The 12,932-nt window shown below is 36.4% G+C and overlaps 1 protein-coding gene across 1 annotated transcript in view; it reads left to right on the forward strand.

The window, feature by feature from the left end:
* TMEM131 (transmembrane protein 131) overlaps positions 1-12,932 on the forward strand; it is a 228,288-nt gene that overhangs the window by 155,380 nt on the left and 59,976 nt on the right. Inside the window, exons 9-12 of the mRNA XM_077915121.1 lie at positions 2,324-2,474; positions 2,578-2,634; positions 3,576-3,637; positions 12,449-12,557. Coding sequence (XP_077771247.1) covers positions 2,324-2,474; positions 2,578-2,634; positions 3,576-3,637; positions 12,449-12,557 — 379 coding nt within the window. The remainder of the gene's footprint in view (positions 1-2,323; positions 2,475-2,577; positions 2,635-3,575; positions 3,638-12,448; positions 12,558-12,932) is intronic.

Here is a 12,932-nt window from a genome sequence, read left to right on the forward strand (position 1 = left end):
AGAAAAAAAAAATTTGTGAGAAGGATTCATTATATGTGTGAGATAGAGAATTGAACATGCAGGCTTATTATTGATAGAGATGACATTTTCAGAGGGAACGTACTCAAGCCCTCGTGACAACTTAGAGAATTTTAAATTCTTAGGTAATCGACATCCACCTTTAATATTGTTGAATATTGAACACTAGTTTCTGTCAGTGCTTAGAGAAACACTTTTCCTGAGAAAATGCTGGCAAATATTAACCAAATCAATGATTATGTAGCAACTACCTTAGTTGTAAAATTTCCTGCCATAGGAAGGTTTTTCTTTAAATGTTATCTACCATGCCTTAATCAAAGAGGGGAATGACATAGTAAGAGCAGTTCTTGTACCAATGGTATTCAGATTGCTTCTTATCCATAACTGAAGACAACAGACTTTATTGCTACGAATAAGGTCTGAAGATCAAATTTATTTTTTAAGATTTTTATTTATTTATTCATGAGAGACACACAGAGAGAGAGAGAGGCAAACACAGACAGAGGGAGAAGCAGGCTCCATTCAGGGAGCCCGATGTGGGACTTGATCCCAGGTCTCCAGGACCAAACCCTGGGCCGAAGGCAGCGCTAAACCACTGAGCAACCTGGGCTGCCCCAAATGTATTTATTAATTGCTCTATTAAACACACCTATCTTTTTGTTCTGTCTTCTGACCAGTCTCAACTAAGGAAGAGATGTGGAAGGGACATTTTTAGGATGTTAACTTGAGCAATTAGAAACAAATTTGTCAAGGATTTGGTTAACTCCTCAGATATTGGAACACATTAGCAAGTAGAAATATGTAATGGATAGTTCATTTATATTCTTTCACAAAAATGCTTCATCTTGAAATTTTGTTATTGTTTGAAAAAGTCTTTGGGAGAAATAGTATGTAAAACAGTGCTTCAGAGAATTAACTATAAACTATTCAATTTGTAGAACTATCTAGATAGATAGAAGAACTCAGAATTAACTGTGAAATATAATTGGTATCTAATAAACATAAGAGAATTCAGATTTTTTTAAAAGATTTTATTTATTTATTCATGATAGACATAGAGAGGGAGAGGCAGAGACATAGGCAGAGGGAGAAGCAGGCTCCATGCCAGGAGCCTGACATGGGACTCAATCCTGGGACTCCAGGATCGCGCCCGGGGCCAAAGGCAGGCACCAAATCACTGAGCCACCCGGGGATCCCTGAGAATTCAGATTTCTAATTAGTTAGGAACTATAATGAATGGTAGCAGAGGTGGCATAATGTTTTAATACTCCCAGTGGCTACAAGGAAAGATAGAGTTATTCTTATTCCTACAAACCTAGAGTAAGAAAAAAGTCAATTGGCCTTGACCTCGCCCTCAGCCCATTTACAGTGTACATAAGTCCAGAGACCAAGTCAGCTCCCTAGAGATGGGGAAGTAGATGGTGCATCTCTAGTGGTCCCAGGAGGGTTCCAATCACTTCTTCCCTACTTTGAGGCTAAAAAGTTCAGAGAATAGAGGTAAGTGAAGACCAATAAGTTCTGTCACAGGATCTCCTCAAATATGCCAGAAGGTGTGTGCAGAGCAATTCTGGTGATCCCAAGGAAGCCAGATTGTTGTAAAACCGGAAAAGAATTCCATCTCCACTTGATCTTAGCCAACAGGCCAAGAAGTGATAAGAATTATATCTCAAAAAAAAATGTTTTCCCCCAATGCATCTTCTTTCTAGTGAATATGAGTGTTCTCTCATTACAGGCCTGAAAATTTTTACTGTCTTACTTGCTAAGAGCCTTACTAAAAGGAGTTGATGAACTATAGATTTGCCTGGGAAGCTCTGTTGAGTTCAATTTTAAATGAAAAGACGAGATCTAAGCTCTCTATGTTATTATTTAAAGAGATTCCTCTTTAGACTTCTGGAAAAGCATTTCCCTCTGATGATGACATTTCTATTTGTTAGAGAATTTTAGGACTGAATTATATGCCCAGGTGTTATGTTAAAGAATAACTGATTTTATAGATTAATTCTTTTAATGATAATTTTGAAACTGACAATTTGTTTTCAGATTTTATTTCTTTCACTTTGTTCAGTTTTACCCCATGCTTCATCAATTCTAAGATGCACTTTTTTTTTTAATATTTTAATGTTCTTCGAAACTAGAGTCTGTTACAATCCATGGAATATATTTGTTTAATTGGCAATGCTTTTCTTCTTAGTAGGTATATAAAATAATAATGCATCTTTGAGTCATTGTCATCTTATTCACTAAACTGTGGTGGTTTTGCAACATTACAAAAGCTGTGCTATATTATGGTCTGTTAACTTGTCAGGAAATTCCTCCTTATGAAACCAAGGGAGTGATGAGAGCCAGCTTTTCATCCAGAGAAGCAGATAATCACACAGCCTTCATCAGAATAAAGACAAATGCTTCAGACAGCACAGAGTTTATCATTCTTCCTGTTGAGGTAGAAGTTACAACAGGTTAGTGGAAAACCAAAGGAGCTGCAGAAGTGTTTGTTTTGTCTTCTATGCATCTTACTCTGGGCAAAGTGAAATCTAATGGTTTACTCTTCTCTTTTCCAAGCTCCTGGAATTTATTCCTCAACCGAAATGTTAGATTTTGGTACACTACGAACACAAGGTAAAGAAAAGAGACCGTGTTTTTTTGTAAGTCTTTAAAAAAAAAAAAAGAAGAAGAAGAAGAATCCCTCTGATCAGAGCTGAACAGCTGGCTCTACTTTAACTCCCTGGTAACTCAGCTTTGAAAGTTACCTTTCAGTGGGTCACAGGATCACGTAGAAAGCTATTGTTGGTAACTCAAAGCCCTTACAGGTTCATACCCCATTTCTCTGAGGGACATCAGTTGCTTACCAGGTGGGAAAGCAAGGTCGTGAGATAAGTGTAAGTCTTCCAAACAGAAGATTGAGGCAGAAGGTAGTTTCTGAGTTTTTGAATCCAGTTTGTCACATGTTCAGTTACACTGAATCTTTTTCAGAAAGGAAATAAAAAGCTTTACTTCTGGATTCTTACTTAGAAATGGATTACTCAGTTATATTATACTAAAAATGTTAAATTTTGCCCCAGGTGGCCAAAGAAAACAATCAAATTCTAAATTGAAAATACTCAAGCTAAAGGATTTATTAAGGAAAAAATAGAAATAATTATAACTTGGAATTTCTGTGGTCCATATGTGATTAGAATTTGATTGTTTAGGATTGAAGACCACTTTTTGAAAATTAGATTCAGTTTTAATATAATTTCGCATTGCACATTATCAATTTGCTTCCTTATGCTTTACTAGAAAACTAAAAGATTAGTAATGTCTAATTCCACTAATAGATTGTGTTTTGTTTTGTTTTTGTGGTTATTTAGGAGGGGGCAGTTCTTGTAATACACTGTATCCTTGTGAGTAAGGTGACTGCTATCTGTGAATTAGATAGAATCACATTCTTTTTATTAATGTGATTGTAGTTCTTTTCACATTCTAGAATAGATTCATTCTGATACCTAATAAGGTAAAAATTCTAGCTTGTTATAAAGCACACCTGTTAAAGAAATATTTCTTTTCTTCAATTTTAACAGATCTACCAAAAGTTTTAAACCTTCATTTATTAAATTCGGGAACAAAAGATGTACCAATAACAGTAAGTTTTTATCTGTTTTCTCCTAATTTATATATTCTTTGTTTTTAAACTTACAACAGAGTTAAAAATAATTAAACTCTTACTCTAAAGGATTCTGTTTTATGGTGGCCTAGTGACACTTCAGTTCTAAGTGTTATGTGAGAAACCTAGCCTGCCTGTAACCAACAGATTTTAAGGATGAGAGGGAAAGTAGGTGATCTTCCCCAAGCTAAGTCTGAACCAAAGTCCCTGAGGTTCTTCTTTAGGCAGAATCATATAAGGGGCTTATGGATCTAATAAATCCTAGGGTGTGTACCAGGTACAAAGAAAAATGGATTATAAGGATTCCATCAGGTTTAGTTTTTAGATGTAAGATATGGATAAAGTAAAAAGAAAGGGGAAAATGAGTTCAGTTGAATTGGGAAGAGAAATAATAAAGCAGAGATATGGTAGGTAATGTTAGAATGCTGTTAATATTTGTCAAAGGGACCCCTTCTAATTGGCAGCTATTATACATACTAGATAGCAGACCATAGACTAGGATCTTCTCTTCCTTTCACACATGCACATAGAACAAGTGACTTCGATGCCTTTCAGTGGAATTGGGAAGCCATTACACAGTTTTAGGGGAAAAAGAGAGAGAGAGATCCAAATTTTGGTTTGGCCCACAACTTTACCTCCTGGCAAAGTCCCCAAGAAACGTACATAGGGAATAATGGAAAAAGGAGGCAGTACGTTTTTATTATAACCTGTGCTGATGTCAGAAGACAAAATTCAGAGAATTCTAATAAAATGAAATACATCAAATGGGCATAAGACTTAAAGGACCTTTGTCCATCCATGGTCAAATCCAGAGTTTACTGCCAGCTAGTGGAGTAGACCAAAGAGAAGAGAGTTTACAAACCCTAAATGAGGGAACAAAAGATGGTCATCCCAGGTAACCATATTAATGTACGATAACAGTACTCACTGATCATAGTCCAGGCAATGTCCTGCCATCTGACCTAGTATTTTTTCCTGCTAGTTAGAAAACTGAGGGGATGGGATCTGGTAGAGAACTTCCCCCACTCCACAGTGGGCTGTGAAACTGCCTCACTTAGAGTTCCCGCCTGTCCACTATTGCAGGCTGACAGACCTGTATCGCAGTTGCCTGGGCCTGCTGTGATCACAGGAAGATGACTTCCTCAAGGGTCCTCAAGGGTTGGGACTGCACCACAGATGATGAGGAACAGTTCTTTTGACCTGGCCACCTTGATGCCATTGAAACAAAACACAAAAGCAGTAAACAGCAGCATTATGTCTCTTATTTTTGTTATTTTTCTTCTTAAATAGCAAGCATAGTGCATATGTTTTTATATGCTTGCTTTTAAAAATATATTCTTTTTTTTTTTTTTTTGATTCAGTGACTTGATTTTTTTTTTTTTTAATTCAGTTTTTGGAAAGATTGTCCTCAGTCCCTATGGAATGCCACTATCAACATGTTCTCCAATAATGACTACATAACAAAATATTCGATGAATGTTTCTGTTCTATAATTTCTTTGTAATTCCTATTTATAGCAGTAATTAATTACATCTTTCTAAATACATAACGTGGTTTGTTACTTTATTGAGGGGTTAGTGACTGGTTTTGGTTCTTTAACTATATTGACATTTTCACAAGTCTATAGAAAAATGAGCAAAATAAGAATAGTATAAATGTGAGTTGTACATATGTTAATATAAATACCCTTTCTAGATAAGTACTGTTATGCAATAATATACTTGTTTTCTTTGTTTGATGTTAAAATATCTATTGTCTTATAAAGGTGGTAGATAACTCTGTTGTTATCTTTGTTTTCCAGTAGAATGAGTTGGGAAGTATTCTCTCTTCTTCAATTTTTGGGAAGAGTTTGTGAAGGATTATTGTTAACTCCTCTTAAATGTTTGGTAGAATTCACCGATGAAGTCTCTGGGCCAGGGTTTCTCTTTGTGGGAAGTTGTGAAATTCATTCTCTTAAGGCCTTTTCAGATTTTGTTTCTTCTTGCCTAAGTTTCCGTGGCTTATGTCTTCCTAGGGATTATGTCATTGTGTCTCAAGTTCCTAATTGGTTAGCATACCAGTGTTCATAGCATTCCCTTACAATTCTTTTGTCCCTATGAAGTAGATAGTAACATCTATTTTTCATTCTCAATTTTAGTAATTTAGTCATTCTTGATTTTAGTAATTTAGTCTTCTCTGTATTTAAAAAGTGGTTTTGGTCAGTCTAGTTAAGGTTGTCAATTTTGTTGATCCTTTAAAATAGCTAATTTTTTGTTTTGTTAATTTTCCCTATTTGTTTGCCATTAAAACATCCTTTATGTGATGAATAAAGATGGTAGGTAGTAGGAGATTCCCCCCTTGATCCCTTGCCACCATCACCCTCACATTTGCAAAGTAAAAAATTAGAAAACCTGTTAGTTAGACTTCCCTCCCCAGCCATAAACACAACACACGTTTTAGATTTTACCTAAAATGAAACGCAAAGGTCTCAGTATCGCTGTTCCAGGTTAACATTTTAAAATCTTTCTTTATCCAGAATTGTGATTCTTTATGTTCAGAATTCTCTGGGTTAGTTTATCCAAGTTTTCTCCCTAATAGAGTATGATTCCTTCTGCTAGATTAGTTTAGATTGCTTTGGCTGCAACTTATTACCTTCTTTGAACTTTTTGATGCTGATTTCTTCTTTGCCCCAGTTGGCCACATAGAGCACATTTACTGTATCAATGGTTAGTGTACCACTCTTCCCAGCCCTTTTTCTCTCTGGTAAGCCCAAGTATTTTCTCCACTGGGAAAGCAACTCATAGCACAGCTTCCTGGCAGCACATTTGGAGATCCCTCTTTGGCTGCGGAGAGCAGCTCTTTGGCTGTAGGGCAGACACTGGCTGTCGATGGATCACCCGGCTATTGCCTCAGTTCAAGATGTCAGATAATTTTTATTTTTGTGTGTTCTCCATGCTGTTTGTCCATGACTGGTTTCTTCTGTCTGTGGGACACCATGGCACAATGCAGGGTCGTTAGAAGAACTTTAATGTTGGGCAGACTTCATTCCTGCAGTTACTTCCCCAAATGGAAGAATTGAGAGATTTGATGAAAAAAATGCTTCTACTTAGCCCAAGCAATCTTTCTAACTTTTTACATACAATGAACGGGCCAAAACAAATGTCTTTTTCAATAAACATTTTCTTTAAAATGAAATTATCAATTAATCATAAAAATATGAAAAAATACCATAGTATTCAATTTACTTATAACTTAGAAGGAAAGAGTCCCATGTTCTGCCTTTAAGGATACATGATAAGTCAACATTTTTGTTCTTAACTATGGGTCAGGCACTATGCCAGGTTCTTTACATGGATTACTTTATTTGATACAGCAGTCCTATATAACATACACAGGTTCTAGTTTTCCAAAGAAGCAGAATGAATCAAAGCTTTTTTTTTGAAGCGACTTCTTCAACTGTAGAAACTCAAGTTACTTAAAAGTATGTTAGTATATAATGATACCAATCGAATCTTTACAGATACATCATTTTAATTTCATATTCAGTATTTCTACTAAAAACATTGATCTGTAATATTTGTCTGTATATCTGCATCTGTAGGTACTTGTGCTTGTATTTTTTCTAATGTCCAGAGCCTACACTCTACCAGTGTTTTGGTAGTTTTGTCTTATTTCCTCATTCATTCTTCCTTTATTCACCCAGTAAATATCTAATGAACGTCAACTCTAAGCCAGCTTCTATACTAGGTACTGAGAACACAGTGGTAAATCAGACATCCAGGGTTTCTGCCCCTATTGAGCTCACCGTTTAGCTTGGGAGACTGATGACAAGTATACAACATTATTGTAAATTGAACCAAGTTCTAACAAAAAAGAAACAGAATCCATGTGTGTGTGGGAGGGAGGTGGTTTAGTTAGGGTTGTCTCTGAGAAGCCGATGTTTGAGGTAATAACTGAAGAGTTAGAAGTTGGGCCCACAGCAGAAACAGCTTTGGATGTCATGGGAAACAAGTAATAAGGGTTGAGTGTAAAAGGTGAGGGCCCACGAGTTCATCATGGCTTTCTGAGCTTTGAGAGGTATTTAGATTTTATTATAAGTGCAACAGCAAATTCTAGAATTTTAAGCAAGGGAGCAAGATCATCTGATTTATGTGTCGTAAAAGTCATAGTAGCTACTTTGTGGAAAGTGCCCTACAGTGAGTTGGGAATCTGTTGCACTGGTCCACTTGAGATAATGTTTGTTAGCTTAGACTTCTTACTGTATTGCCCAGGGACAAATGCATCTACTGTGGAAACAGAGTTTTAAGAGAGCTTCCTAAGGTTTTTTTTCCCCTCTATTTTTCTGCATAATATACCAGACATAGAGACTGACATTTTTAGAAGTGCCCCTACCTCTGTCCATTTCACAAATACATAACATCTTAGGATAAACTAGGTGTTACTAGAAGCTGAAGGGTTTTTTAATTCCCCTTCCGGGAATCCAGAGTATCCTCATCTTTCTAGATATGGGAGTCCTAAAGCAAGTGTCTCAAAATAAGAGTTTCTCACCTGTGAATGGACAAAATGCCCAGGTTCAAGCCTCCCTGACATTGTAGTGCAACTTTGAAAATATGATTTTCTGCACCACTTAAAAAAGCAGTGTGGTATAAATGATGGAATAAATTTGCTTGAGATATCTTAAGAGGAACATTAGTACAAAGTTTCCTTGCTGATTGATGGGTAAAAATCATAGATAGATAGATAGATAGATAGATAGATAGATAGATAGATAGATAGATAGATCTCTCAGTTTTGCCACTATCATCTTCATATGAGCTTTAGTGAATTTGTGTACCTATTGTTAAAAATACAATTGTTACATGCTGAAAGGTTATTTTCCTTGCTTATTCAGATGTTTTTGTAAATAGTTTCAGAATGTCCTGGGCCTTTCAATCTGAATTGAGAGTTACTGAGCATAGTTGTGTAAGAATATCATGAGAAAAGACTAGAACTATATTTAGAACATGTGCAAGCTGCCTTTCCTGGGAATCTTGCCATATTTTTTTCCACTTCTCAATTATCTTTAGTAAGCAACAGTTAGTGATTAATAGTAAAACAGATTGTTAGTGTAAATATGCTTAATACAAGTTGATGATCATCTATTATTTTTTTCTTTAAAGCCACCAGAATGAGCCAACTATTTAGGTGTTTTATTTGTTTGCCTTTGTTTTTGTTTCCTTGAAAAATGGATTTTAGGGTTCCCTGGGTGACTCAGCGGTTTAGTGTCTGCCTTCGGCTCAGGGCGTGATCCTGGAGTCCCGGGATCGAGTCCCACATCGGGCTCCCTGCATGGAGCCTGCTTCTCCCTCTGCCTATGTCTCTGCCTCTCTCTCTCTCTCTCTCTCTCTCTTTCTCTGTGTCTCATGAATAAATAAAATCTTAAAAAAAATGGATTTTAGCTGATTTAGGCTTGGGGGTTTTTTTTCAATGATAATAAGTGAACAATTGAGATCATTCATATGGAACATAAGTCAGTTGAATATTTGTTTACTATTAGTATAATATATATATATATAAAGGCAATAATACTGAATATAAAAAATGTCCTGTGATAAGGAAATCCTTAAAGTAATATATTTCATGTGAGAAAAATATTTTTCATCAGGTGTTCTAAGATCTTACTACTTAACAGTGAGTGTATTTTTAAATTTTTTTATTTAAATTCAGTTTAATTAACATTTAGTGTAGTTAGTTTCAGAACTAGAGTTTAGTGATTGATCAGTTGCATATAATATCCAGTACTCACTACATGAAATGCTCTCCTTAATGCCCATCACCCTGTTACCCCATCCCTCCACCCATCTCCCCTCCAGCAATCCTCAGTTTCCTATAGTTAAGAATCTCTTATGGTTTGCCTCCTTTTCTGTTTTCATCTTATTTTATTTTTCCTTCCCTTCCTCTAGGTTCATCTGTTTTATTTCTTAAATTCCACATATGAGTGAGATCATATGGTCTTTGTCTTTCTCTGACTGACTTATTTCGCTTAGCATAATACCCTCTATTTCCATCCACATCGTTGCAAATGGCAAGATTTCATTCTTTTTGATGGCTGAGTAGTATTCTATTGTGTATATATTTACCACATCTTCTTTATCCATTCATCTGTCAGTGGACATCTGGGCTCTTTCCATACTTTGGCTATTGTGGACTTTACTGCTATGAACATTGGAGTGTGTGTATACCTTAGAACCACTATATGTGTATCCTCAGATAAATGACTAGTAGTGTAATTGCTGGGTCATAGGGTAGCTCTAATTTAACTTTTTGAAGAACCTCCATACTGTTTTCCAGAGTGACTGCACCAGTTTGCATTCCCACAAACAGCTTACAGTGACTATATTTCAACAAAATACCATTGCTTAGTTGTTTCTAGTATGGTATTGTGCAGGCTGATAACGCACAAAAAGTGTTATGGTTGTTACTACTGAACTGCCACTTTAAGCATGTTTGAAAATGGTCAGGATTCCATTGCTGCTTTGTCATGTTCAGTAGAGCATGTGGAAGTCCTCTGCAAACTACAAAACTTCATCTGATCATCTCTCTAACAAATGACCTCAGGATGAAAGTGGCTCATTTGAAAAAAGAACAAAATTAAAATCACAATACTTTGTAGATAGATAGAATCTTACAAAATACCTAATCCAATCTCTCTAGTGAGAGGCAGGAAAAATAAGGCCCAGAGTAAGACAGCTTACTCAAACTGACACTTCTAGTTAAATAGTTAATATCCTTTTGTTGCATAAAGGATCACTGTGGCACTCATATTTACTTCTGTGCTGCCTTCCTTTCATTTGGAAGAAGCATTAGTGTAGTAGTATAGTATATGAAACCTTTCCATTTTGTAGTTTATCTCACAGATCAAACTGCTTTTATTGTTAAAAATAATAGACGTGCACACACAGGCTTCAAGGAATGAAGAAATTTGTATCTTAAATGATTGCTACTAACAGCAAGCTTATTGATAATGAATATATCAATATGAACAAATCCACTTGCAGCCCCAAGTAGAGATTCAAAAGCAAATGAGAAATTCAGAAGAAAGATAAGTTAAAATCCTGAGAGAGCCTAAGGCCAAGAGCTCAGGCTATTAAGATTTCTAGCTCAGAGAACTGCAGAACCATCCTTAGCGGCATCATTTCAGACCCAGTAAAGACTAACCACTGATGAAAAGGGAGGTGCCCTGCTGTCTGGTGTAAAAGCAGTATCTGTAATCACGTGTATAACCGGCTTTGTTCCCTGTGATCGCGAACACAATGCAAAATGAGCAGTTTTTCTTCCTACTCTTCTCAGGTGCTTCTTCTGCCTTCACGTAACTGCCCCTTATTCAATTTAGTCAGATTCCACTTTTGTGGATCAACTGAAAAGGGGGGTAGGGAGCCGGGGGAAGAACTTGGGTGACCTGCGGGGATCTGACTGCACTCATGTTAGCAGGCACACCTGGTAAGGGTCACAGAAGAGAACTGTGTTATTTCAATGAGAAACATAAGGCTTTGACAAGTTTATAAAGCCCCTGAAAATTCACCAAAAACCCTCGAAGGGTTTGTTTTTTTTTTGTTTTGTTTTGTTTTTAAGATTTTATTTACTTATTCACGAGAGATACAGAGAGAGAGAGAGAGGCAGAGACACAGGCAGAGGGAGAAGCAGGATCCATGCAGGGAGCTCGATGTGGGACTCGATCCCAGGACTCCAGGATCATGCCCTGGTCCAAAGATAGGCGCTAAACTGCTGAGCACCCAGGGATTCCCCCTAGAAGGGTTTTAAGACCGAAGTAAGATTCTAATTGAATTCTAAAGGAAGATTATTGATCAAGATTTGTGTACAATACCATGACTTCATTAATATATGTTTAGGCACTAGATGCCAAGTAAAGGGCCCAGACCCTGGACCAACTCAGAGCATCTGGTTTCCAGCCCCACCTCTTGGTGACTAGCTATTGAAATACCACTCCACATTGCAAGGTTCTCTTCATCTGTAAAACAGGGAATCAGGTAGCGATCTTTAAGGTTCCTTCTGATGACAAATGCTTTGTGTCAGTAAGGATAATAAAAAAGTAACTGCACTTTAAAATGCATTTATTTTTCTGGCTTGCTCCAAAAATGCAAGCTTTTACTGTGTTTGTTATTAAAGGTTAATTTGTTGAATAGAAAGATTTTATTTTTTAAGTTTGAACTGTTCTGACCTCTCCATGCTAAAAAGCCCTTCAGTCCACACTACTCCTCAGGCCCACAGCTGCGAGCTTAGCCCTGCCTGGTGACAGCGGCATACCTCACTTGCACAGCCACATCCTAGAGACATAGAGAAAGCACCACCAAAAGTGGGATCTGCAAAACTGCTTTTGCAGTGGAGTACCAGTTTCCAAATTCATGTTTATTCTTCATCTTCATATAGTCAGGATATTACATTTGGTATTGTGAAGTTCTTTAAGAGGCACCCTATCACATCTCTTCCTCTCATGTATGAATTGGGCACTTATTTAGAAAATAAATATCTTTATTTTCTGTTTTATGTATTCATACCCAGTGTCTACCCTGGTTTGTCTCCAGATTTTTATACTCACCTATCATATACTTTTCTTCTGGCCATCATTTTATTTCATGAAGATATTCTAATGAAATTAATGTGAAGTGGTGTCAGCGCGGCTTATTCTATTTAAAGGGAGCACATAATCTTTTCCAATTTTGGTTCTGCTTTGCTTTTCCAGTACACTCTTCCAGTGTAATGTAACTGAACCATTAAACTAAAATAATGCGATATATATTGTTCTGTTTGCAGAGTGTTCGACCTACACCACAAAATGATGCTATAACGGTACACTTTAAACCAATTACATTAAAAGCTTCGGAAAGTAAATATACCAAGGTTGCAAGTATTAGTTTTGATGGTAAGTATTTAGCTTTCTCTCTCTGATGAAGTGATCTTATTTTGGTAAACTAGAAGGCATGTATATTGACATCTTAATATAGAAACATCATTTTACAGTCAGATTTTACATTACAACTTAGGTTTTTTTTTTTTTCGTTTCTCTTTGAATTCCAATTAGTTAACATACAGTGTAATATTAGTTTCAGATGTACAGTGTAGTAATTCAATACTTCCATACAACATCCTGGGGTCATTTCAGCAAATGCACTCCTTAATCCCCATCACCTCTTTATAAACCATTACAAACTCTTATTTGATTGCTTCACAAAAGAAAATGCAAGTTCATAAACTGAAATTAGTATTAGCCAATACATTAGAATTGTAATTAAATTTT

The sequence above is a fragment of the Canis aureus genome, chromosome 11, assembly GCF_053574225.1.
Source record: "Canis aureus isolate CA01 chromosome 11, VMU_Caureus_v.1.0, whole genome shotgun sequence".
NCBI lineage: Eukaryota > Metazoa > Chordata > Mammalia > Carnivora > Canidae > Canis > Canis aureus.